The 26848-nt window shown below is 42.7% G+C and overlaps 3 protein-coding genes across 23 annotated transcripts in view; 1 reads left to right on the top strand and 2 right to left on the bottom strand.

Annotated features, from left to right (window-relative positions):
* Positions 1 to 8823, bottom strand: part of dync1i1a (dynein cytoplasmic 1 intermediate chain 1a) — a 54478-nt gene extending 45655 nt beyond the window's left edge. Inside the window, exons 1-8 of one of the 19 annotated variants that reach the window (XM_030412224.1) lie at positions 8099 to 8823; positions 7000 to 7133; positions 6627 to 6741; positions 5973 to 6111; positions 5662 to 5667; positions 4767 to 4808; positions 3097 to 3156; positions 2847 to 2962 (exon numbers count right to left, since the gene is read on the bottom strand). In XM_030412224.1, coding sequence (XP_030268084.1) covers positions 2847 to 2962; positions 3097 to 3156; positions 4767 to 4808; positions 5662 to 5667; positions 5973 to 6111; positions 6627 to 6741; positions 7000 to 7119 — 598 coding nt within the window. In that variant the 5' untranslated portion in view covers positions 7120 to 7133; positions 8099 to 8823. Of the gene's footprint in view, positions 1 to 2846; positions 2963 to 3096; positions 3157 to 4766; positions 4809 to 5661; positions 5668 to 5972; positions 6112 to 6626; positions 6742 to 6846; positions 6918 to 6999; positions 7134 to 8098 lie in introns of those variants that run through there. The other 18 variants (XM_030412227.1, XM_030412225.1, XM_030412223.1 and 15 more) reach the window with 18 other exon arrangements.
* A 2257-nt stretch (positions 8824 to 11080) lies between these two features.
* Positions 11081 to 20016, top strand: pdk4 (pyruvate dehydrogenase kinase, isozyme 4). Of its 3 annotated transcripts, XM_030412753.1 has the most exons (11): positions 11085 to 11437; positions 11818 to 11959; positions 14709 to 14780; positions 15675 to 15859; positions 16115 to 16204; positions 16414 to 16491; positions 17081 to 17157; positions 17252 to 17350; positions 17434 to 17547; positions 17922 to 18035; positions 18306 to 20016. In XM_030412753.1, the coding sequence occupies exons 1-11, from the start codon at positions 11320 to 11322 to the stop codon at positions 18441 to 18443; spliced, it is 1227 nt and encodes a 408-aa protein (XP_030268613.1). In that variant the 5' UTR covers positions 11085 to 11319; the 3' UTR covers positions 18444 to 20016. The 3 variants fall into 3 exon arrangements, 2 of the variants coding, with proteins under 2 accessions (XP_030268614.1, XP_030268613.1); XR_003983627.1 differs by lacking the exons at positions 17081 to 17157; positions 17252 to 17350; positions 17434 to 17547; positions 17922 to 18035; positions 18306 to 20016 and having other exon boundaries at positions 11082 to 11437; positions 15675 to 15875; XM_030412754.1 differs by lacking the exons at positions 16414 to 16491; positions 17081 to 17157; positions 17252 to 17350; ... (1 more) ...; positions 17922 to 18035; positions 18306 to 20016 and having other exon boundaries at positions 11081 to 11437; positions 15675 to 15885.
* Positions 20017 to 22494: 2478 nt separating this feature from the next.
* asb4 (ankyrin repeat and SOCS box containing 4) lies at positions 22495 to 26494 on the bottom strand. The gene is made up of 6 exons (XM_030411398.1): positions 26083 to 26494; positions 24705 to 25004; positions 24376 to 24618; positions 24032 to 24279; positions 23832 to 23945; positions 22495 to 23360 (listed from the first exon to the last, which is right to left on the bottom strand). The coding sequence occupies exons 1-6, from the start codon at positions 26381 to 26383 to the stop codon at positions 23172 to 23174; spliced, it is 1395 nt and encodes a 464-aa protein (XP_030267258.1). The 5' UTR covers positions 26384 to 26494; the 3' UTR covers positions 22495 to 23171.
* Positions 26495 to 26848: the final 354 nt, after the last annotated feature.

Genomic DNA, 26848 nt, shown 5'->3' with positions numbered 1-26848 from the left:
TCAGCCCCTTCCCCTTTTCTCCAGACACACAAGCTTTGTGCTAGTCTGCAAAGACAGGGTCGCTTAAGGCCAGGGTCACCTCCCTGTAGACCACCACAGCACTGCTCTGGCTCCCAGATGTTCACGCACATACACACCTCCACAGGGACCTCCAGAAAATGAAGTTGGAAGCTGAACACAAACAACCATAAATGGAGCGACGTAAAGCAACGCCAGAGGCAATAACAAGCCACAGACTGTGTATTTGTTTGTATGTATACACAGATGAACTACCAGGACTACCTGACCTGCGTGAAGTCACTACTGCACGTTTATTTGTTTGGATGTTTTGTACTATTGACGACGGTTGTGCTGTTTGTGTGTGTGTGTGTGTGTCGTTGTGGCGCTCCACACAGGTACGCTGACAGCTTTTGTAAACAGGAGTCTTTGTGTGTTCAAGTGGACTTGGCCAAAAAAAAAAAAAAAAAAAAACCTGATTCTGGCGCGAGTGCTTGTGTGTATTCATGTGTGTGTCTCCCAGCAACACATGTGAGTCAGTGCCTGTGCACTTGTTGAATAAACGATCTATTCCTGGGTCTGTCAAGGAAGTTGGGGGAGTTGAGGCGGGCCATTTGGATGCTGATCAGGACAGACGTGTGTGTATGTGGGTGTGTGGTGGTTGATGGTGGAGGAGGGCAGTGGAATCCACACCAGACCATCTATTATAATGACAGGAAGCAGGAAGTACAACCCCTTAACAGTCACATGGCTGCCAGCTGTCTTGGCAACCAAAAGAGGGAAGATAGAGAAGATGATAGGGGACATGTGTGTGTGTGTGTGTGTGTGCTGTGTGTGTGTGTGCGCGCGTGTGTGTGGATGTGTGTGTGTGATATGTATATTAAAAAAACACTAGATGGAGAACGTGCAAGTGGAGCTGCATCTGTGCATTCCTAAACGTGAGAACGCCATTTCTAAATGGTATATCTGCACTTGTAATAAGAACAAAGGCTTTAAGTTTAAATAGGCGGAACAACTACAACTGTCAGCCATCCAAGTCTCCATTGTCTTTCTCCTCCATTAGGAAATATTCGGATGTATACGCCTTGAATTTACAACCACCGACATCATGCCAAATCCAGTGAAGGACTAACCTCAGTTTTCACCATATGGATGTGTTTAGTGACTGCAGCTCAGAACACATGTGCACGCCTACTTGAAGAGACACATGTTTGCACACATAACCTCACATTCAAACACACTCATGCACAGAAGCACACATGAGTAATCTTGCGTACCATCTTCCCCCAAATCTATTCCATTACTATTTCCATGAAATGACACTCAGATATCTGGTAATCACTTTAATACATATACAATTACAATGTTAAAATAGGATAACTCCCAGTATAAAAAAGTCGCAAAGCAACAAACCTGAACACAGTCAGTGAGAATGTTCAGTAATATATTCTTTGGGAACAGAGATCTGATCAATAACAAGCTCAGAGCTTGATTTTAATCTCAGCATTATGTATTTGGGCTGAAAAAGCAGGACAGATATTTAATACAAATACTAACAGCAGGTAGCAAAATAGCAATAATCGGGAAATGGCTGCGTAAAGAGACTCCAACCACACCTGAATGGAAACAATTAGTTTGGGACATTTATAGCGAGAAAGAATTTAGCTTTTCTCTCAGACATGCAACTGGAAAATGTGAAAAATACAGGAAAAAAGTTTAATTGTTTTCCCTTATAATGTGTTCATTTATATGAATTCTTTCTGCGGTAAGGAGAACAGACCTAACGGCTTTACATGACTCAAGGTCATGAACACTGCATGTAACCCAGCTTCTTTTCACTTCTAGCTTCTGATGTCAAGAATTTCACTTTCATCTTTAATCATGTGGCATCACTTTGTCTGTCAGTTGTATTTTTGCAAATAGACAATTAGAATAAAGTTGTTTTTTTAAGCTGAAAATGTGACTGCAAAAATCAAACCACAAATATTTTGACAGATATAACATTTGTGATATATTTTATCTAATAGTGTAACAGATCATTTCGGCAGCAGAATGTTAAAACTATTAAAATCATGCTGATGTGACATTTGTTGGTGTCTGTACATATGGAACATGTATTCTTACATTAGGAGAATAAGATTTATACGACAGGGGATCTCTGCAGCACTGCAGTGCTTTAACTGTTAATAGACAAGTTTTCTGCTTCAAGATATCATTATGAAGTAAATGCTGATTGCACAATGTAAGAGTAAGGACATGTGTTGTCCTGTGTTGTTGTTGTTATTTGTGACTCTGAGGAAAAAAGGAACAATCCAGTTGTCTTTGCAGAAGCTGTGTGACACCTGGAAACACTGGGGGGGAAGTTATCTGTTGCCACTTTAATTAAAATGCTGTTTTATCACACATTTATCTTGGATATTGCACATGGCCATATCGCAGCTTCGATAATATTTTAATTAACTGTCCAACCCTATTTAAAAACATAACGATTTGAAGAATATGTAAGACACATAAACAAATACACATCTATGTGTGCACACCACATGCATACACACAGCGATGCTCCCACATCCTTAAGGAATCATCCTGGCTCACTTTCATCAGTCAGCCTTTAAATCACTCCAGGTTTCCAGGCTGTGAACTGGCTAACCGAGAGAGTATCAAATTCAACCGCACAGCGACGACAATCACTGCAACATGAAACCTTTTGTTGCTTCTTGTAACCTCTGCTGCTCCATGGACCCTAAAACGGCTTGAATCATAGACTAGAGATTATAGGAATGTCAAGAGGAATCACTCATGCACACACACACACACGCACACACACACACACACACACACACACTCACCTTCAGACAGGTGGGCGGTGAGCGGCGTCTGTGTCTCCTTGCAGTAAGAGACCACCTCTTTGGGAAGAAAGTCTACCTGTGTGATCTTAGAGGCCCCCAGCCTCAGCATCCTGCGCCTGGGTAACAGAGACAAGATGTTTCTATCAGCAGCGTTACATTGTCTACATACAACACAAATTTTTAATCAATGAATAACATGTAGAGCTCAATATGCAGAACATTGTGTCAGTAGAGGAAAAGGAAGATGTACCCAAGCTCAGAATCAGCCTGCAGCTGCAGCACAGACGGGTCTGTGTCCCACTGCAGCGTCCTGATGTCACCAACGCGGGAGAGAGAGAGGACATCCATGTTTACAAAGACATTATAACACACACACAAACACTGGCCCACATATATGTGCACACACACACACACTCACCCACAGACCACTTATCTAGAGAACAGCTTAACACAGGGATTCCCATCCAATTCATGCAGGCACTGTTAATGGAAAATGTTTAAATAAGTGGATATAACGTGGGAGCGCAATACATTAAGGAGACATTATATTCAATAATCTTTCAATGTATTCTATATAATCTATGTTGTGTTTATTTGGAAATCTCTTGTAATAGATTTACTGGTCTTCTGCCAGGAATATACATGATGAAAATGTAAATACTGAATATTTATAGCAGAAATATATTTTAAAAAAAGTTTGGAAGTGGAAAAACAACTTAACAAGACAACTTTTAAAAGCTGAGTTGGATTCGTTAATCCTACAAAGCATCTTGTTTTAGCAACATAAGTGATTGTTTTTCTTTAATGACATTCTTTTTTTCTTTTTAGATATATATGCAGATTTGTGCCAAACGATACAATCTCAATCCCAAAGACGCTGGGATGCTGTGACAAACGTAAATACAAAGAGAATACTGCGAAATCCTTTTCAACATTTATTCCATTGCAATCAGTATAAAGACAAGATGTTTCATGTTCACACTGATAAACTTTATTGACAAAACACTTCTGAATTTGATGCCTGCAACAAGCAAAGTGAGAAGAACCACAGCGTCCCAACTTCTTTGTTATCGCGGTTGTACATGAAAACCATGAGCAGAGTATCAGCTCCATGATTTCCACCTCACACCCACAGCACGACAAACAGTGTATCAACTTTGTACAGACAGCATATTCACACAATAACAATCCGCATATGAAAATCAAATTAAAATGCATTTATTCAGATTTAACTTGCTCAACATGCATGACAAGGTACTTGCCATGCATGATCAGTGAGTTTGACAAACCATGAGTAAACCGCTGAGCTCTTTAGTGCATTTGCTCGGTTCTTCAGCAGGTGTAACCTGCTTTTTATTGGGGAGGTAGGAATATCTTGCCTACAGGGAAATCAAACAGCAAGTGAAACCTTGAGAGAGTTTTATGACAACTTGGCTGGAATCTACTGGCTGTGAAAGGATAAAGCTTCCAACATCGCTTCACTTTTTGATGATACCTTTTAGGGCCAGTGAAGACGCCCACTGGACCTCGTGCCACACAGCGCCAGGTGAGAGTGTCGAGGCATTTCTTTAAGCCTGACATAGCGGCTGTTTTACAGTAACAGCGATGACACTTTTTAAGCAGCAGATTGTCAACTCTGTGAAGGCTGAAATGACTTCTGTGGCTCAACTCATGCGAGCAGAAATCGTTGGAGCTGGTATCAAGGGAGACAGCGGGGCTTCAGACAGGGAGTCACCAGGGGAGAGCAGAGGAACGAAGGAAACTGAGGCACTGCGCTGTTTTGATTTTGCAAATCACGATGGGAACACATTGCGAAGACCACTGACAACACTGTGGGTGGCTCTCTGTGTTCTCATGTGGGTATACTCAACTAAATAAAAGAGGTAGGGGGGTTCCTGGGTTTGACGTGTAAATGCTTACCTTGAGATCTGTGCTTGGGACTTGTTTTTAGAGAAACCTGACCTATGAAGGGACACACATACACAGCCACAAATGGAGAAGCTCAAAATGGCATGCCATCATCCAGGGTGGATTTGGGGGGGAAATAAAATTATTTCATTCCAGACACTGACTCACCAATTTGTAAAATCCAATTGGTAAAAGCTAAAAAAGAACAAAGAGTCTTATACAGTATATGATAATTTATCTCTGCTGGGAACTTTAGCCAGTTCCCACACATTCTTCATCCCCAATTCCACCCCTGGCTACACCAGAACAACACATCACTAATGACTACTGTGGGCATCACTCACACGCTGACCTCTACAGTCAGCTGCCATTAAAAAGCAAATGGAAAGCGCTTGATGACCACTCTCTTCTCAACTGTGGGTCCAATTCACCAGAGCAGCCATGTGCAGACCCTAAAGGTGAATTGTTCCTACACTGGTCTTGGGTGTTGTTGATGTATAAGCATATAAATACATGCTGCAGTGGCATATGACCATGTAAGCACTGTGAAAAAACCCCTACAAAACAGTGACAAAGGGAAAATCTTACATTTTGTCACATATCCAGTCCTATCCAGCAAATATTATCAGGCTGTATATTCAGAACATTTTCCATTAACTTGCTCAGTTAGGCTTCTTTCTGAAGCATTTCAAAATGTTATAAATAATATCTGGACATCTGCGTCTGTAATTTACATAAAACCAACAACTAACAGACCTACCTCAAGATCAAAGCTAACGTCTAAGGACTATTCATGAGGCGCAACACGCTGTGCTACAGTGGTCATCAAAACACCGGATGCCATGACAAGTGACAGATACCACATTTAAAACCTAACAAGGCACCACGACCTCACACTCATCCTTACCTAAACCTGTTGTGCCAATGACAAAAAAAAGGGACAGAGTATTTGTCAGAAATATCCACAGCCCAAAGCAACTTCACATCTTCATCATTTTGATGAAGACTCAGGCACCACACACAGTCTACTAGTAACCTTAATGAGGCTGATTAAGTGTTTCTAGCATTTACATATGTTTCACTTTTTAGAAAAATATTGAGGTATTTTTATTTTTTTTGCTTTGTAATTTAAAAAAAGATATTTTTTAACCCATACAAAAAAAGAGTCCGTGCTTCGGTCCAGGACACTGAACTTTGGTACCGAGTGCACTATGTTACCTGCTTGCTGCTCCTCCATCAGCTGAGTCCTGGCTCCCCGTCTCACTGGGCGTGCTCACTGATTTGGATGGGGACACAGGGGTCGGGACTAAATAACGAAAATAACATGAGTCGAACATTAAAGGCTGTAAAGAATGGACTGCTCAAAGAAATTGTGATGAAAAGCAAGTAGTAAAACGAGAGATGGACAAATAAAATTATTAAAAGAAGGAGAGGGAAGGCAGGGCATTAAATGCTGATTTTGTATTTATTACTCATTTGTACTCAGCTTCGTTTAAGGGTGCTTTATAAATAACTTAAGCTGATAACAGGCATAGCAGTGACCCAATTTTGAGGCATTGATGATGGTGTTGTTACAGTTTCTGACCACTAGAGAACAGTGCTTCAGCTTACTGGAGGTGACTGTGGCACAAGTAAAGGGAAGAGCTGCAAACTCTTCTTAATACATGTGGGCTTGTTAGAACTAAGCAGATTATTTCTGCTGAATGCAGAGTTCAGTTTAACTATTGTGTTATAAGTGTTCCTCAGAGGCTGTTATTAATGAAGTTCAGTGTATTTTAATATCGGTAAGGTCGTTACTGCTAACTTAATCTTTTGCAGCGCAGTCATAAAAGAACATTTGGGAAATAATTTATTGTTTAGACCATCATGTACCTAGAGGAGGCTCCGGTGAGATGCCGATACTCTGCAGCAGGGCCTCAGTCTCTCTGCGCTTACGGTCTAAGTCTGAATCCTCTGGGGTCATCTCCCTCTTCTGCTGGCTCTCTGACTGCTCAGGAAACATAGAGAAGTGTCAGTTCATCCATCATGTGTCACAGAACAAACTAAAACATGCACGTGCATGCACATTTTGATCAAGAATTCCAAGACCAACCTTCTGCACACACAGAGATGTTTGTATGCACGCACGGACACACACAACCTCAGCCTTTTTTGTGTCACGGCCTGACAAAAAGCAATCGAACACACAAACAACACACACTAGAGTGCCATACGGTATGAGTGTCAGTTGTATGAAGTTACTCACTTTTTTCCTTACCTCTTTCTTCTTCCTCTCCTCCTCCTTTCTCTTTTTCTCCTCTCTGATTTGGGCGAGGCGCTGCTTCTTGCGCTCCAGCTCCGCTTTTAGGTCGCTTTTGTCCGACATGGCGTCCTATAGGGCTTCAAGGAAGGAAGAGGATCGAACAGGGGTGAGCTATGTATGGCAATGTCACTGTGCTCACTGTTATATGATATCGTATGGAGGAGCACAGGTTTATCCAGTGAGCTTCAGTGATGCTTCACAGAGCCTACTGGGTGTGGCAGTTACAAGGACTTGATATTGGCAAAACAGCTGTCGTTACCGGGCCACACTGAGCCGAGAGGGACTTTCACATTGGTGTGACATTTGAATACCTATTCCTGCAGAACTATTCCAGTGTATGTGGGCTATATTTAGATAGCATCTTCTTCTTCTGTTCACTTCCTTCGTTGATCAAGATAGTTGTCAAATACTCCCCAAATGTGAGTGTACTGTACTTAATAATTTGATGATGATTTCACAGAAAGGTAACTAAATACTAGTGTGATTAATTCAGAAGATAACTGACTAAACAGACTAAAAGTGGCCATATGATGCTAGTCTCAGCCCCTCTGGCTATGCAGTGAGTTATTACAGAAAGGTGGGATACCTATTTATAGTAGTCTGCACCCAGACCAGTGATCTGCTGGGTATTAGGCCAGTGTCACATCCCTACAGCCCAGACAATGCAAATGAATGGAGGAGACTTGACCCTGGGGGTTTAAAAGCGGCAGTCAAAGGTATTTGAGACAATAAATGGGTCTGGTATATTCAGTCTGGTATGTACTAAGTATGTACGCGGGGAAAACATGTAAATAACACATTTACAGAATTAGCATAACAGAAAACACAGCCACATATATTACTGTGAATATGGGAAGAAGAAAAAGACCTTTACGTGGTCGTTTGACTAGCTAATTGAAGCTAGCAGGGGATGCATACATTAGCAGCTAGCTAATCACAAATTTGACATTATCTGTGTTGACGTCAATACGTTTAAGGCCCTGACATACACACTATAATGGATTCTGGTAACGTAAACCCAACAACAAGGGGTCTATTTTACCTCAGACAACCGTGTGAGGCTCTGTTATTGTCTCACTCGTACCTTGTCCACTCGCACTGATAATGATGTGTCACCCGGCAAAGATGCTGTCTCACTGCTGCGCCCCGAAAGAAAGCAGATCAGTCGAGGCCCAGTCGGCTCCACCGAACAGGTCGTCGAGTGGCTATTGGAGACACTGGTTGAAACGGAGCATGTCAGCGGGCGATGACCCAAATAACACATAAAACAGGTGCACAGCACGCCGATACATCCCTGTGAAGAGCAGGATGATGCTGAGCAGGAGAGGAGATCCCACCTCCTCCTCTGACACGCACCGTCATCGTCTTGTGGCTTTTGCAACGCCGCCATCTTCTGGACATTTGGAGAAGTGCGGTGGAGAAGCCACAACTGATTAATGAACAACTATTAATACTTTTCAGACATTACTTAACTATAAAACACCGTCCGGGAAGATGGTGGACAGGTAACAAGGATGTAACTCGTGGTTGAAAACCTTCCTGGTGAGTTTTTGTTAGCGGACGGATTATGGATAACGGATCATTTAAAACCTAAAAAGTGACGTAGCAACGTCAGTTAGCGACGGTTGGTCCAAATGTGTCCTCAATGAGCACCCGTATTGTCTTAGAAATCTTATTTTTTTAAACAATTCGACAAGCGTTGAAAAATGTTAAATAATGTAAAGGTATTCCGATTAACTCGTCGGTAGGGGATGCTGTAATAAAAGATTATGCTGTTTTTACAGCTCATTGGAGGCTTCTTCTTCTTCTTCTTCTTCTTCTTCTTCTTCTACTACTACTACTACTTCTTCTTCTTCGAGGTTTATCGGTGCTAGCTTCCCTCTTGTTGTATTGCTGCCATGGCTGGATCTTAGTGCTTCTTAGTTATTATTTTCTTCAATATGATCTCCTGAATTCTGAATTTTGAAAGTTTGATACAGATGTCTTTTTTTTTTTAACAGCTCTTCTTCTTCTTTTTCCTCTTCTTCTTCTTCTTTTAGGTGTAATGACAGCTGGCATCCCGTGTTGCCCCTCTTTAATGATTTTCCTTCATATAATGCCCTTTCACTCTAATTTTGAACGCACCCATAATAGCAGGAACCCAAACCGATGTGACCCTAATGCTATCTTTATCGTGTATCATTACTCTTTCTGTTATTGGCTCTTTCGATCCACAGGTAAACACCTGCTTAATCTTGTTTGTCAGTCTGCACTTTTATTTCTTCCCTCAATTTGAAGCAATTCCGAATCTACCATCAGAGATTCTAGTAACGTTACCCACACAGGCTCAATAAGCTTTTTCACATCTGGAAAAAAATCCTTTTCTAGTCTGTTGCTGCTGTTTTTGATGTTCTCTCCTCTTCCCAGCAGGCTTTAGGTTGGGTGTCTCCGTGACCTCTCAAATCCATCCAATAGATGACGAAGACTTGTTCTCTGTGTTTAGTGGCGGTTCTCCTGTTTCGACTGTTTCAGTACACACAGATAAGGTTTTACTGCTCCTACATAATTTAAGTGCTCAGGCCTGGATCACATCTATTCCTCCAATTAGGTTAGAGTTTTTGACACAGATCCATTAAGTACACTTCCTCATTCTGACTTTGATCTGATAAGAGCCACTGCATGTGTAACTTAGCACAACTCCACATCCTTCTGTCCCCTCATATCTTTCTATTCATAACTCACACCTCTTCCCTCAAAACTTTCCTGCAACTGCCTGGGCTTTTCATACTGTGCCATGCTGACAATTCTGTTAATTAGGCTAAATGTCTATCTCATATTAAATATCATATTTCTTTTCTCTTTTTTTGCATGAAAAGTGAAATCAACAGTTATCAGATAGTTGCCAATTAATGTTCTACTAACTGATGAATTGTTTCAGCTGTACCTGTTTATTCTGCTGGGTAGTTAAATCTGTAATAAATGTGGTCTCGAGTCACTGGACCTGAATCAACTCGAGTCACTGTTTTGATGCCTTGCACTTCAACTTGACAGAAAATAAACTACTAGAGACTCGACTTGGACTTGGAAATATAACAACTTATGACTTGACATGTTACACGAGGACTTGAATGACTTGTGTGTTCTTAAATATTCAGTTCTAGGTGCTGAATCGTCTGCAACTTGGTGCTTTTCAGTGACTCGAAGACATTTCACCTCTCATCCAGAGTACTCTGAAACTAAACTGCAGCTCCCCTCCAGTTAGTTAGAACTGAAGGATGAGATGTGAGACGTCTACAAGAAACTGAAACAAGTCCAGCTGCCTTCGATGCAGCGCTTAGAATTACCACGATCTCTGAGAACCTTCACCAACAAGTAGATGTTTTCAGTTGAGTTTTATTTTTTGAAAAACTTAACTGAAAACATACATTGTGTGTACTCCAGTTGTAAGTAGTTTTTGTTTATTGAGAAAATAAAAAATAAATAATGTTTTATAAAGTTATCTGTTTGTTCTTTGATTACATTAATTTCAGTGACAATCAATAATTATAATACATATTTACTTCACTGTTATACTTTGTGAAACAGGTTGGCCTCGCCTTCCTTTCGACTTGTGTTGACTTGACACAACATGTGACTTGTCCTGGGACTTGAACCAAATGTCTGCAATAAAGCACAACAAGCACTGACATGTTTTGAATAGAATAGATGTTTATTGTCATTGTTTCAAAAACAACGAAACATGGATGGCAGCTCTTAGTTTGACAAATAAATATCAATTACAAACAAGTAATTATTTTAAAAATAGAACAACAAATACAGTAAAATAAATAGACACAAGGTGCAATGTTTAGATTTGTTGTAAACATTTTGTTCAAGTACAAAAAATTAAGTATATAAAGTACTTTTATCTTTATTGAGGCACAGTATTTTACTGCCCGTCCCAAAAACACTTCCGCCTCCGACTTCAGTGCCAGAAAACTCTTTGTCCTCATTGGTTGATTTTGACGTCACTCACGCCCTGTCCCCGCCCAACAACAACACACGTCACACGGCGTTGGAAGTTGTGTTTGAAGGACATTCAGCAACTTATCGGGATGGAAGAAAGCTGCGCGAGGCAGACAGCGATGGGCAGCTCGTGACCACATGTCAGTTTAACGGAAGGTTGCTGGTTCGCTGCCGAGCTTCAGCTCCACTGTCGTCACACTGGAGCGTGCTGAGGGAGGAGAGCACAGTTTGTCCCTGGCTCACTGACACCTCGAGTCTGGAGGTTACAGGAGAGGAAACATGAAGTTCGCTCAGTTTTTGCTGAAAAATGGCTCCGTCAGTGGAATACCGAAACAAGTGGAGAGGTTCGCCAAGTTCTCCCCCTCTCCCCTGTCCATGAAGCAGTTCCTGGACTTTGGTGAGTGTTTGGAGTGGACGGTACCGAACACTGCATGTATTCTTGCAGTGAGGCTACAGGTCATTAACGGGGCTGCAGTTGTAAAACATTCAGACGTGTCTCCAGATCTTTGCATTGTGTCAGTGCTGTTCATGATTGTGAGGTTCACTTTGACTTCTGGCTGATTGGATCCTCCACAGTGGACACAGACTATCACAAGAAACACAAAGACTCCTGCGGTTTATCTCTGACATTTGAACCTCTCATGTTTCTGCAACTTCAGCAAAAAGAAAAAACAATACACACACAATGTCCTCAGATAGTTCTGGACAGATTTGGGGTCAAAGTTGGATGCCTGCTCAGTAATTAACCACCTCTCTCTGTCCCTCATGTGACTGCAGGCTCGGCCAACGCATGTGAGAAGACCTCGTTTGTGTTCCTGCGGCAGGAGCTTCCTGTCAGACTGGCCAACATCATGAAGGAAATTGATTTTCTCCCTGACAAGCTCCTCGGCACTCCATCCCTAAAGCTCCTCACCAGCTGGTAGGATCCCCAGACTCCACTGCAAATCCTTCTGTAGCCCTGTAATCTGTCAAACCAGAAATCAGTGTCACCAAACTCTGGAATAACACATCTCCCTTGCAACAGAGTGTCGCATCTTGTTAGAATGAGAGATAATGAAAGGGAACGTCAGGGTTTCTAGAGACTGTAGACAGAAAGTCCTGCTGTGTGTCTACTGTCATGTTCTGAAACTATACGAGGTCGTACAGGGACCGGTTCTCCATCTGACAGGAACCGGTTCTCAAATCAGTCATGTCTGGGTCATTTAAACTCTCTCGTTATTGTCTCATGAAGCATTCCTCTCCTTCTGATACACTGGATGCCTGCGTTAGTTTTATTTAACTAAACAAGTCACTGAAGCTGCCATGATGTAACTACTTTATTGAATTATCGTACACATCTTATCGACCTATATGTACAGTGATTTTTGCTGACCTTGATATTGCCTGTTTGTAGCCAACATGATGCAGCAGGGTTTTCCCTGTCATTATAAGATTTGCGTGCAGCCCCCTTATCATTCTGTCATATTTTATTTATTGTTTAGGTTGTTTGTTTTGCAGATTGAAACACCTAAACACAACAGTTTTAGTTTCAGGTGATCAGACACTGATATTACTCTTTTATATCACCATTAGATCAGTGGGATCATAAAATTGCAGCTATCTGTGGACAGTGTGAGCAGTTATTGCTGCAGGCCTGCTGGTCACAAGCTTCCTTCCAGCTGTGATCTGCTGAAAGCTGTTATGCTGTGAGGGGTCGTGTGAGGCGAGTCCTCGTGTCAGTCGCCTCACAGCGCTGCTCTCTGTGCACTCGCTCACCATTGATCTGGGAACTGGCTTCATGATCTTTGTTTGGATTAGATGGCCGATGCACCGACTGACCTACCAGCCCCTGTTGTCATGTGATAGAGTAGACCTAAATAGATTAGGTGTGTCTTGTAGATTATGTATAGGCTCTGCGGTTTTATGCCGCACCATAAAGATGCGGCACAGACTTTGAGTTGTACAGGAAGCTTACAACTTCTCACCAGTCCCACGGTGCATCGTTTGTTTGTGGTCACAAGCCTCAAACAGAGTTACATCAGCATGTCCACACACCCATTTCAAGGTACACTTGAACATGTACACATGCTCCAATGAGCACAAGTCTGTAAACATTGAGTGTGCAACCAAGTATGGTTATGTTTATGTAATGATAGTTGTGTCTGTCTTTGGCTTTCAGAAGTTTAGCCTGGACGCACGTGAGAGGATGGAAATCAACCACATTCTCCTGTTTTTTACCTCCAGTTTGTTACAACATACAGAAAAGAATAGGTGCTAAAGAAGACAGGTGTAGGAGAGCTGCCAGATCTCTCTGCACCACAGCTGAACTTCCTGTTGCAGCATTCTGTTACAACACAGTACAGTAACTGTAAACCTCACCGTAGCATGTTGCTGAGGTTAGATGTAAAAGGTTGATCTGTCTCTTGTGAATGTTGTTGACCAGTCAAGAGGCAACGCCTAGATATCTGTTGGCAAGCTTGTGCAATTACATGCAGCAAAAAGTCTATTTCAAGGTGTACATCTGTTTGCATTATGGGCCTTGTTCCCAATCTGAGGGCTGAAGGTCAGTTGAGGGACAAATCGGGCTCATAAAAAGTCTCAGCCACACTGCTGTTGTTCACCTTTCACCCAGTTTCTCTGCAGCGAGCGAGAGACAGAGAGACAGAGAGAGAGAGAGAGAGGGAGAGAGGGGGAGTGTGACTCAATGAGCTCAGCACTCTCAGTCGTCCTCATCTGTTCAGAAGTGTACTGATAAAACCAGCAAGTGTTATATAAAGAGTAGACAGTGCTATTCTAATCTTTTAGACTTGCTTCATGCCTAATTACAGTACATCAGTGTAAAGGCATAGTTTCACATCAGAGCAGCATTATGAAAGAGTTGCACTCGTGTGTCTGTAATGATATTGTTAGATGTGAGTTGTAAATGTTAGTTAAGGTACGTTCTAACTACAAACACAATTCTGCAGCATCTTACATTTTGACGTGAGCATGCTCAGTCCTTCGTTTCTGTGCAACAGTCAGACTTTGCACAAGCTTGCACATAACTCAGAACAGTAGCACACCAAGCTAACATAACCTGAACAGGAGACAGTAACATCTTGCTCTGACATGCTACCTGCTAAACCAGTGACCTAATGAGCTGACCTGGCCTACGAACTAACATCAAGCGAGTGCAACAACACGAGATGTAAGCCTATAACAGCAACAAGTCCAGAGCGGCGTCTGTAACGCATCCGCTTATTTTGTGAACTTTCCTCTTAAGACTAACAGCCAGTCCCAAATGTACTCCCGTCTCTAGCTCGATCACTTCTCTGTTTTTAGCTTAAAATCTTTTTTGGTTTATTCACATGAGCTGAGTCAGCTAGCTGCACTGCTAACAGAGCTAACTTGCGGCTACGCCCTTGTACGCAGCATTTACTGGTTGCTTTCAGAAAATCTCTGTAAATCTCAGAGTTGATGCGGTGCAGCCAGAGGACATCTGAGGGAACACAGGGAAACGTTCTATCCATGAAACCTGAAAATAAGTAAAAGGTGGTGGTGTTTGTGACGTAGCACCGTCAGCTTCACACCCTCTGATGCCAACCGCTCACTGATGTTACATAGCACAGAAACATACATTACATAATGTTGCTTTAATGTTATCATGAGATGTTTATATCACTTGAGACCCCTCCTTCTGTCTCCACCAGGTATTCACAGAGTTTGTTGGAGCTCATAGATTTTTTAGAAAGAGATCCAGATGATAAGGAGGTCCTGAAGAGGTAAGTCACCGTATACCTTTTACCTGTGTTAACCTTGAGAATGTCTCTGTCTGCTGTGTCTGAGAACAGCCTCTATTGTAAACAGGTGTTGTCATATCATTTATGTCCAGCACACAGCTCAATATTTGCTGCTTTGCTGGAGACTTTTTGTTGAGCGCTGTCTGTTAGAGCTTGTGAATCTTTGAGTGGGGTTACTTCAAATTGATGATTGAATTATGCTGCTATAATTAGCACTCCTGCAGCCACCAGTGGACACTTCAGCACGGCACTGAGTAGACTGAACTGTCTGACTGCTTGTGCTCTCTTGTTTGAAGTAGCTCCAGTAAATAGTGGGTGGGGAGGTGGAGGATAACGCTTTGTGAGAGAGTTTAGGATACATTCACCAGAGACAGGAACATGAACAAAGATGCTCAGATGTGCTCCAGTTGAAGAACTAGATAGTGGACATTGGTAGAACCATAGTAAGCAGGTCTGTGCATGTAAGTGTGTGCATGTGCTAGAGCTGCAATGACAGATACATTAGCTGTCAAGAGTCCAACTTTGTAAATGTGATTATATTTCTCTCTACTTCTCTATGACAGTAAACTAAATATCTTTTGGCTCTGGACAAAAGACATTTAAGGACATCATATTGATCAACATTTGTCACCATTCTCTGATGTTTTATAGGCCAAATAGCTAATCATTTAATTGAGATGGTAACTTAATCAACAGTGGCAGATATCATTAGTTAGTGAGGGAAGTTATTGATATTTATTGATGCAACACAAAAATCACAAAACACAGCAAACGGCATAAAAATGTTCCAGTTTGAATTCCCATTTAAATACAATTAGATAAACATTTTGCGGTGTGTAGCAGTCATGTGTGCCCTGTTCGCTTCTTTGCCTCCAGCTTCACACAGACTCTGGTGAACGTCCGTAATCGGCACAACAACGTGGTGCCCACCATGGCTCAGGGCGTGGTGGAGTACAAGGAGGCCTTTGGCGTGGACCCCGTCACCAACCAGAACGTCCAGTACTTCCTGGACCGCTTCTACATGAGCCGCATCTCCACACGCATGCTCATGAACCAGCACAGTCAGTATTGCACTAGGTGATTGACTGTGAGTTTATCAACACAGTTGCTCACACTCGAAGCTCATGTCATTAAATTGAACTCAGAGTGCTGATGATGCTTGAGAGCGAGCGTTCAGAGGTGTTAGTGCAAAGGCCTCTCGCAGCATGTACTTTGTGTTTGATTTGAAAATTGACAACTGTACAACATCTGTAGACAGTGAACTGTGTGTCGGTACGTTTGTGAGTCACACACGTTTGTCTCTTTGTGCCCTGTAGCGTTAATCTTTGAAGGCAGCGTGAACCCAGCCCATCCCAAACATATTGGCAGCATTGACCCCAGCTGTGACACTGTGGAGGTAGTAAAAGGTAATGAGTTATCTTCTCCAGCTACACACACACACACACACACACACACACACACACTGATTGTGTTATCTATATTCCAGCCCTGTGTTTGTGCAGATTCATGACAGTTTGACCTTCTTATTATCTGATATTTTTAGAACAAGCATTCAGAGTGTGAGTCATTTCTCATGGTGAAGATAACCACAGATGTTGTTTGTTTCACTTTGCAGATGCCTATGAGACTTCTAAGATGTTGTGTGAGCAGTATTACCTGACCTCTCCTGACATGGAGATCACAGAAGTCAACTGTAAGTCATGCAAGATAAACCCTGATGTTTTTCTCTGCAGGGATTTTTCGTATGTGTTTGTCCAGACTGTATGATCAGTCAAAGCTCTTGTCCACACTGCTTTTTTCCGCATATTGTCCAGTGCTATGATCAATCTTTGTTGATTTAAATGAGGCCCTTTGTGTCTGTTTACTGTCAGCTGAACCTGCCTTTAGCATTAGCATTAGCATTTGACATACCACAGTTGAGAAAAAGACGACCTAATCAGAGACCGACCGGCGAAAGACTGGAAAAAAAGGGGGTAGTGTGATTAAGCAGATTAGATAAGACTGATATACTCAAAATCCTGTTTCAGCAGCCTTGAATATGAGCTGTTTGTACTCAGCCAGAATGTTCTTGGCAGATGAAATCTACACAACATAAATCAAAATGATGAATGAAGTCTTGTTCTTTGCTGGAGTTAGCAACAGTGGCTCTAATCTTTTCTAGCTGATGTTGGAAACGTTGATCTTAACGCAGTGTTTTTAAAAAGCACACAGTTCTCCCAGACTGCTGCACACTCACCGGTGTACTCTCAGTCATGTGATCAATACTTTGATTTCTTTCACAGCTAAAAACCCCGGCCAGCCCCTCCACATTGTCTATGTGCCATCCCACCTCTACCATATGCTGTTTGAGCTTTTCAAGGTACATCGCCCAACGATCCTGAGGATGTGTGTTACCCTCCCCCGTGTGTGTCTGCTCTGTAATGTTCTCATCCACTGTGATTGTTCTCTGTCAGAACGCCATGAGAGCTACAGTAGAGACCCACGAGACGAGCCCGACCCTGCCCCCGATCAAAGTGCGAGTCTCACTGGGAAGCGAGGACCTGACGATCAAGGTAACAGAAGACTGAAGTGAGCCAGCTGACAGAACAATGAGAGGACCCTGATGATTCTTAACATACCACTCCTTTATTTTTAGATGTCTGACAGAGGAGGCGGAGTCCCTCTGAGGAAGATCGAGCGTCTGTTCAGCTACATGTACTCCACGGCTCCCAGTCCAGTCCACTCAGACAACTCTCGCAACGCACCTCTGGTGAGATTCAACCTGTTTCATAACCACTTTATCGCTCACGTCTTTGGTGTTGATGAGTGTCTGAACTACAAGCTTTCAACAGGAGATGCAGCTCAGTAAAACCTCCCTGTGTCTTCGTTAAATGGGATTAAAAATAAACCAAATCGTGATTCTTCTGGTGTTAAACAGAGACTCACACAACTGAGCATGGTTGCATATTAGCTCATTACAGAGAGGAATGCAGTCAGTCTCATTTCATTGGATTAAAGTGTAACCACATGAGAACTGAAGAGCTGCTGCAAAGGAAACCCTTTTCCACAGCAGCTCGGTATCTAATCATCTTTGTTGATTCTGTAACCATGTTTTTTTTTCCCTTCCCTCCCTCCGTCCTGCAGGCTGGATTCGGCTATGGACTTCCCATCTCCCGTCTGTATGCCAAGTACTTCCAGGGAGACCTGCAGCTCTACTCCATGGAGGGCTACGGCACCTCAGCTGTCATATACTTGAAGGTGAGAACAGCATCACCTGTATATATATATCAGAAATTAAAGGTGCCAGGATGGTTGGAATTTGACCAAAGCATGGCTCTTAGTTATCACATCGTGTTCGATTGGTTTTACAGTGAGTCTAAAATTAATACCATGTTTTGGTGGAACAATAACCTCCACGATGAAGGTTTGACACGGTGAAATATGGTATTCATTAACTCCTCGTGGACATCTTTTGAGTGTTTGACAGAGACTCCAGATTAATAAGTTTCCTTCTGCTCTGTATCCCAGGCCTTGTCCTCAGAGTCAGTGGAGAGACTTCCTGTTTTCAACAAGTCGGCCCTGCGGCATTACCAGACGAGCACAGAGGCCGACGACTGGTGCATGCCCAGCAAGGATCCCAGGAAACTGGGCAAGTATGAGAGGTGATGGTGGGCCAAGGCAGGAAGTGGAGGACACTCTAAAATAGTCTGAATAAAAGAATAATAAGATTAAGAAGAAGGTCCATGTTGGAAAGAATGAATCATCTTGTACTGTACGTGGGAGAAGTCATCTGGACCTGGACTACGTCTGGAGAAACCACTCGACTGAGAAAACACTCGACAAACACAAAATCGCTGATTGTTGGTGTCAAGAATCAGATAAACGCAGCTGGACTATTACAGCCAACACAGTTATTACAGTTTAACCCAACACACAGTGACCACACTTAGAGTCATTACACTCTCTCACAGGCTGCTAATGGAACTAGTATTAACGTCTTTTTGCCTCACTCATTACACACTTTTCAGTTATCTGGTTAGAATAACATGGTTACACTGCGACTCAAGCATGCACGCTGTTGTGTTCATGTCCGGTTTTCAAAATGTACAATTTAATTTAGTATTCAAGGCCTTAAACACAGGGAAGATGTGTTCAGTGACTCCAGCACTCACACAAAGGGAACAACGTCTGTTCCGTTACGTTTGTTAATGTCAGATTTTCCATCAGTGCAGCATCACACACAACTTTTACATTTTCTCCAGCATTTCAGCGACACTATAAGAAGTATTTGCACTGGTTATATACATTGGTGTATAATGGAATTATTGTATTATTCGAACAGTTGTTAAATTTTTAGTAATGTAGCTTCTTCAAGGTAAGATGTAAACAAAATAGGATCATTTTTAACGGAGGATTCAGTTTGTTAATGATCTCCCTGCCGTGTGCCTTAGTGTTCACTACACGACGGCTGAATCATTTTTAAGATGGATGATGAATATTGAGACGATGTATTGTAAGACGTGCTTACTGTTAAAACAGAGTATTGCAACAGTTTTGAAGTGAACATGTCTGTTTGATATGTCAGTGCTTGTATTTTGCTGCCGCTGTAACTTCAGCGGTCGCAGTAACGCTCCTCTGTTGAAACGTGTGTGTTTGATGGCAGCAGGAGCTCAAATACACACTTTATAAACCTTTTCAAATGTTCTGTCTTCTCAGTGTTTTTCTGCACCTTGAAGGTCATTTGATAATTTCACCCAAATTGTTTTGTATTGATGAATGCATTGTATATTTAAGTCATTCACATCAGAGGTTGCAGATCCTGTGTGAGATGTTAAATGTTGCAGAAACTGAACTTTCTGCTGAGTGACAAACTGTTAACATTATGCTTTGGTGTAATATATAAGAATGATAGACTCTGACACAGAAAGGTGCTCAGACATTTCAAGCTGTTATAGATGTTTTCTGTCATCAACATTTTCACATTGCTGTATCCTCAGCATGACAGACGTTCATTCACTTTACTTTTAAGAGTAAAATTCAGTCACTGCCAAGTTTGAAACATTTAGAATTGCTTTGTGTACTTGCTTACTAATTCATATATTTTAGATTTTTCTGATTTGGGAACATGTGTGTAATATAAACAACACTCTGGAAGGCCAAGTGTTACTGCACTGAAGCTGTGGCTCACCACAGAAAGGACCAGTGAATGTAGCAAATAAAAATCTTGTGTAACTTCTCAGTGCATCATTTCTCATGGTATTCTTATGAACTCAGCCCTGAGCGTCTTTTTGTCCTCAGTTGCCGGTTGTTTTATGTCCGTTAGCATTTTGTTGCCTCCCTCCTCGTCCCCCCCCGAGTCCCTCCTCTCTGCACAGCTTGTTTTCGGAAACTTTGCTCTGTCTCTGTGTCGCCGTTGCAGACACAGTTCAGTGGCTTTCCGTGGCCGGCTGCCAGCAGGGGCAGAGAACAGGCTGTCCCGCTCTCTGCTGCACCATCATTAGTGTGCCCACACGTTGTGCTCCATTCTGGTTGTGTTGCTTTTCTCTGTTTGTCTCTTTGTTCCAGTTGAGATGTTACTGGCATGGCAGCAATGAAAAGACAGAATTATGCAAGCTCACTCTCAAAGATGAAGGAATTCTTAAACGGCCTGAATCACTATGGAAGAGTTCAATCAAATGTGGAACTAATCTCCCTCCCCGTTATTGTAATGAGTGATTTAAGAAGGTAATCTCCCTCGTCTGACTTCTACTGGTTTATTTTAGGATCTCAGGGAGCTGCTCTGACTCTTTAGTCATCCAGACAATGTGCCACATATAGACTTGCAGAGAGATGGTCACTTTGTTCTAGGCTTTCATTTAAATGGGAAAGAAACTGCTTTAATTTCTTAATTTACACTCGTACTGATGTAAATGAGGAGTAAATGTTGGAACTACAGCGCACGCTTGTGCTTTGTTATGTTAATTAAACCCTTGTGGGGTCATTAGTGCTTTACAGAGAGTTAAATTAAGGCCTCCACGTTGAACCTGATCATTTCTTGTATTTACACGTGTACACGAGCTGAGACACAGCAGCTTACAAGATCAGTGAATTCATGTTTGATCGCTTTACATACATGATTCACAGTAGAGCTAGACAATGGAGTCAGTTACCAAGATCAGACGCTGTACTTGGAGCTCTGCAGACCCTCAAAAGAAAATGTTGGCCGTTCTTGTGTCGTTTGTAGGTTGTTGGCCCCAAATCCTGATATCTTTGGCCAGATGTCAGAATATTTTCCAGACGTCTGAGTGGCGATAAAACCAGTTATTTTTGACGAGATGTTGGGATAATTTCAGCCGGGTTTGTGGCAACAGAACTAAGTAAGCTGAAACATGATCTTTTCCTGACCCTGACCGAGTGACAAAACATAAACCAGACCATGAGCATCGTCACTACGTAAAACAAAAGATTTGATAGAAAGAATTGTAAAGTTGCAACATATCTATGTAAACATGAAATTATCGAAATAAAACACTCAACAATCATTCCTTGAAAAGAAAAAACTATTGTCCTGTTTCCTCGACGTACCTTTTTAGTGACACTTTCCTAAATGTGTCTGTGAGAGTGGACATGAAATAGGCTGCAGTAAAGTGAGCTGCATTTCTTTTCTCGTGCACTAATTCAGCCTTCATAAGTGAAATCTTGATGTGTCCTGAGGCTGCCGGCACATTTTCTCCCTTTTCTGCTCCTCAACAAAGCCACTAATAGCTCAGCAGCGCCTCTCTGTGCAGGCGGCAGCCTCCGTCTCATGAGGGCTTCCTTCTATAGCACACTGGCATTATCTAATGTTAAATTAGCCTCAACACCTGGATAAAGGAGACTGAGAGGCTCACACCATTACTGCATGCTGGTGTGACCACAGTGATTGGCCCAGGTCGCACTGCGTACAGAATTAAAGGTCCACAAAGTGGTTTAGTGTGTTTCCTCTCAGAGGGAATCCAGAGTGCATTCTGAGAGAAACTCTGAAGGTAGAAGTCGAGAAAGAACGCAGGTCTAAAATAACATCTGCTGCTGATATGAAGTGACTGTGTCTGCAGAGTGACCCCTGTTTTTAGGGAGTTTAGAAAATAAGCGTCAGTTATTGTTTGTGCCTTTTTGTGCTGTAACTAAATACATATACTCGAGTAACCTCCATACACACACATTTGAGCAACTGGTACTTGACTTGAGTCTTTCCCTTTAGGTACACTGTTGACTTCTAATCCACTACATCTCAGTGAGAGCGTCACAAATTCACATTTTTGCAAGCAGAAGATATGAAAAGGGTTTAAAATATTATGTTTTGTTAGAAATGAACAGTTGTCTCACACTGCACAGTGCTACAGCTCTGTCTGAGACGCTCCTGTCTCTTTAAGGAACCCCCTCCAGAATACCCGGTCTCCTCTGATTGGTCAGCTCACACATGCCTGAGACAGCATCGCTAACACCGACAAAGCAGCTGCACTAAATCAATTCATACATGCCAAACTAGCCACTGGGCATAAATTATGTGAATTTGTGACATGGTGACATAGTGTGATGTCATAAAGTCACAAAATTAAGGCAGGACTGCTGATGAGGCGTTTCAGGAGCAGTGTTTTCTGTAGGAGAAAGGAGCGTCTGTTGCTGACTCTGACCTTTTAACTTTCAAGATCTTTTATATGCACATGAACATAAAATAAAGTAGAGGAAAGGAAAAACATTTAAGAAGCAGAATAAGTCTCCTTTAATATTCGACCTGAACACTTGTTGAGTGTCTCTGACAGACGGCGTTGGTCCGTGTACATGTTTAAATGTACGATCCACTGCAAACATAAGCCCTTGTTGACGAGGGCTTCCTCAAGTGTTTGTTCTGCAAACAGTGGAGTTTCTCAACAGCTTGAGCTTGAGAGCGAGCATTCAGGCACGCTGCCAGGTAGATCTGGATCCTCCTCAGCACTGTGGGTGGAAAATCACTGCAAATGATTCGTGCTCACACTCGTATCACTTTCACAGACAAATAGAACCTCTCTAGAGAGTGAAAGGTATAAATATTACAGGGATTACATGGTTCCATGTGGAGAAATCCTCAGTCAGTTGCCATTTTCTCACCTGTCCCTGCATATTTATGGTTGATTCATACATTTTTAAGTCGTTGGATGGCGTCCTGTGTTAAGTCCAGCCTCAAATTGCTCTTATAAATTAGCACCAGGGCTCCACTCCTCTGAGGGAATTCTTACAATCCTGACAAAAGCCACTGGGAATGGTTTGCATGGCAAAAATATAAAAGGTACACCTGTTGGTGTCAGCTCCGACCAGCAGCACGTTCACTCTTCACAGTCTGCACATTAGAGATCCAGCCCATGCTGTAGTTGAGCTTTATGAACAGAAGTCTCTCCGTCAGTACAGAATCCCCTCAGGCTCCAGCAGTAGGTATCTCTTCATGGGAGACGGCAGAACCAGCTGTGCTACGCCTCTCTGACAGAACCCGCCCAGAGCGGCTCTGATGGCACATCTGGTGAGGTGGAGCAGGCTGCGAGGCGTGTTGGTGCAAACAGCGAACACAGAGTCGTAGAAGTCTTGATGTCGCTGAGGACACAACGAAAAACAGAATCACAATTCTGTTAATAAATGTAAGGAGAGTTATTTCTTTTACAACTCACATGCACAGCGTTTTAACGCAACTGAGAGACGTGCAGTGTGATGACAGCTGGTTTATTTTACTGTAGTGGCAGAATAAGTATTCAGATCCTTTGCATAAGTACACATGTCAATAAAATACTCAACTTTTAGTTACATTTTCAAAACTTTACTTAAATAAAAACTTGTAAGTATTCAGCAAAATATACTTTAAGTATCAAAAGTAAAGTTGTGGTGTGTAAAGTTCTCTGTCAGTGTTTTCTATCTGATGTTATTGGAGGAATATTATCGCTGCATCTTCATGCTCTTGTTTTTTGGGAGAATTTTCTTGACCCACATTTAGATCCCCCTAAATCCTGCACACTGGGCCTTTAACAAAGAGAGCAGAGACACTGAAAACACTCCAGATCACTGTCCTACCTTGTAGCAGTCGTCAGGAATTGCAGCTCTCCACTTATTTGTGGGCTTTAAGCGTTCATAAGAGTTGATCATGATCTCTACCACTCGGGGGTAATCATGGCAGGTCTGCAGCACCTGCAGAAAACTCAAGACATGACGTTACAAGCACAATACCTTTTCTATCAACATTTAAGACAGTGTAGTAGACCACATGTCTGGACCTTGTGGAACTGGGGTGGGTAGATCCGTGCTGCGTTGTAGTTGAGCAGCAGCTGGTAGCAGAGCTCAGGTATGGCCATGGGCCTGACGCCAGTCACCTTGAGGACGTACTGAATGGGGGCACATCCGTTGATGTCCATGGCTCGAGCATCTGCTCCGGCCTCCAGCAGCATCTGCATCAGGATGTGATCGCAGTTCCAGGATGCTTTGTGTAGAGCTGTTTTATGGTCCTCCTCCTGGAGGTTTGGATCTGCAGTGGAATAGAAACAAAGCCTCCATGGTACTCCAAACACTGTATGAGTACATAAAGTGGGAATAATGTTCAGCTGTTGGTCCAGAAACTGACCTGCGTGGTGGTCCAGCAGGAGGCGACAGACTAGTTGATGGTCCTGACTGTAGTTTTGCTCTTTAGAGTCATAAGACCAGAAGACTGCAGTCATCAGAGCCGTCTCCTGGGCCGAGTTGACCACATCCACAGACGCTCCGTGGGCCAAGTAGAGACCCAACAGCTCCGGGACACCAAACCTGGCCACTGTGTGCAGAGGTGTGTCCTCCTCGTTGCTGTTGCTGGGCACATCGACTGTTGCACCTTCATGAGAAGAAAACAGAAGTCATTTTGTTGTTGGGTTGTCTGTATCTGCACTTTCATCCAGTCACACATCCGTCCCTCCTCACCTTTGAGGATGAGCTGCTTGGCACAGTCCACAGCCTGGGCAGTGACGCAGTAGTGCAGCGGTGTGTGTCCGCTCAGCGACAGGCTGTTGACTTTTGCCCCGTGAGCCAAAAGCAGCGCAACAAAGTCGCTGTTGGCGACCTCGCAGGCCACGTGCAGCGGTGTCTTCCCATTGGGCATCCGGTTGACAGCTGCACCGTTCTCAAGGAGCACCAGAGCTGTTTCCAGAGCGTTGTACATCACACAGACGTGGAGGCCCATCGCCCAGGACTTCTCCAGTTTGTAGCCTGGGAGCCAGTAACCTACGAACAAGTCAACCAATAATGTTTAAAAGTCCCATTAACCTTTTCTTTAAAGAAAAGATGAGGGCACTTACTTTGGTGTTCTCTCTTTACCTTTGTACTTCTATTTAAAAAATCCAACCAAAACACTGACAAAAATGGAGTTCTTGGGTAGATAATGATTGGAATTCATTTGAATCAAAATTTTAATCATATTCCAAAACTCTCTAAAAACAAAACATTCAGTTTATTTAATTTGAATCAACACTAAGCCTTTTTTTGTCTACTAAATGTTCAATTCTAGAAGATGTTTATGAACTAAAGACTTTCTTTTCACATACTTTAACTTGTGTTTAAGAGGATCTAAAAACAGGGATGCATAGAAATATTGGGACATCATATGTTTAAGCTGCCAATTCCCTAATATGAAAAATCGGCAGGGCCCCAAATAAACACTGTGCCAGTGTCAGAGATAAGACGACTCTTTGTTCAGCACATGTGACTGAGGAGTTTTCTTATTGTGCTCAGTGAACATGTACATTTTGAAAGCCTGCTTCTACCAGTGGGCACATGAATATGTATTATTTGTGTGCAGGAGAGACTAAATGTTCACTGAAATTAAGAAAGAAAAAATGTGCATACATCAGCATCGGCAGAAATGAGCTGGAAACATTGGTGATTGTGATATCTGCAGAAATCCCACATTGTGTACTCTGATTTATTAAAGTATGAATCAAATGTGCATTTCTCACTCCTGACTCAGTAGATTTATATCTCAGTGGCCTTGCTGTTGTATTGCAGTCTGCTTATTCAACAGCCTGCAGTTCACCTGGTGTCCACAGGGTTCTGTGTCCAACAGTAAGATCTGTGGGGATTTTGCACCACCTAGTGGATAAACTACAACCCTGATCCTCTAACAATGACATTCAAAGGGTGTTTACATACAGTTGTTCCTTCTGTTGTGTATTAATAAATGCTTAGGGAAAATATATCTCCCACTCTTGTTGGACTCTTCTTTCTGGGCCTAAATGCTTCATAATCATACAGTAAATCATTTTGTTGCTGCTGTTGAAATGTGGGACGCTCTGTTCCTCTTTACCTTGTTTGTATGAGGCCAGTATCATGCTGGGGTCGTCCACCTCCAGCACAGTGTCAATGTCTAGTTTCCCAGTGTGCAGAATCTGCAGGACCTCCTGAGCATGATCGGCCTGCAGGGCCTCCAGGAACTGTAGCTTCAGCTGTTTGACAGCCAGCTGTCTCGGGCTCAACTCGTCCATGAGCTCGCTGAAAGAGAGGCCTCGCTCCAAACCAGCCGGCCAGTCGGACACTAACGTCCTCCACACAGCATGGAGGAGATTGGAAATAAAGGCACAAATGCTCAAGATGAAAGTCTCAACCATACCCACAACAGAAGGCCTGCGTGAGCCCAGCCATCAGGTTTATGAGGAAGAAATAGAGAAGATGAAGAAAAAAAAGCAAGTGACAGGAGGGAGAGAGTAGAGCTGGAGTGAAATTAGGCTGAATATAAATAGAAAGGAGGGAGGGAGGGAGGGAGGAGGGAGGAGGGAGGGAGGGAGGGACTGTGGAGCTACAGCTGACTGTGATGACTCCAGTCTGCTCAGATGTCCACTGAGAAGGGCGTCAGGCAGCGGAGGGCCACATGGTAAAAATAACACGTCATGTGATCGTGGCATGCAGTTTTGGAGAGAAAGCTGTTCATCTGCTGCTCCATTCTTCTATCTTAAAGGGACAATTCACCCCCAAATCAAAAGTACACATTTCTCCTCTGTCCTGCAGTGCAGACTGATCCATCTGGATTGTGTGAGTCGTGAATACTGTGGAATTAAAGAAACTACAGCAATGTC

Source organism: Sparus aurata, chromosome 3, assembly GCF_900880675.1.
Source record: "Sparus aurata chromosome 3, fSpaAur1.1, whole genome shotgun sequence".
NCBI classification, from domain to species: domain Eukaryota; kingdom Metazoa; phylum Chordata; class Actinopteri; order Spariformes; family Sparidae; genus Sparus; species Sparus aurata.
The sequence above is the reverse complement of the archived record's forward strand: the minus strand, read 5'-3'. Positions and strand labels throughout refer to the sequence as shown.

Excerpts from the sequence above, each read along its gene's own strand:
- pdk4 (XM_030412753.1), top strand. The coding sequence starts at position 11,320 with ATGAAGTTCGCTCAGTTTTTGCTGAAAAATGGCTCCGTCAGTGGAATA. Across the intron at positions 14,781-15,674 it reads GATAAGGAGGTCCTGAAGAG|CTTCACACAGACTCTGGTGA; the intron begins GTAAGTCACCGT and ends CTTTGCCTCCAG. Across the intron at positions 16,205-16,413 it reads CACTGTGGAGGTAGTAAAAG|ATGCCTATGAGACTTCTAAG; the intron begins GTAATGAGTTAT and ends TTCACTTTGCAG.
- asb4 (XM_030411398.1), bottom strand. The coding sequence starts at position 26,383 with ATGGTTGAGACTTTCATCTTGAGCATTTGTGCCTTTATTTCCAATCTC. Across the intron at positions 24,619-24,704 it reads CAAGCAGCTCATCCTCAAAG|GTGCAACAGTCGATGTGCCC; the intron begins GTGAGGAGGGAC and ends CTTCTCATGAAG. Across the intron at positions 23,361-23,831 it reads TTCCTGACGACTGCTACAAG|CGACATCAAGACTTCTACGA; the intron begins GTAGGACAGTGA and ends TTGTGTCCTCAG.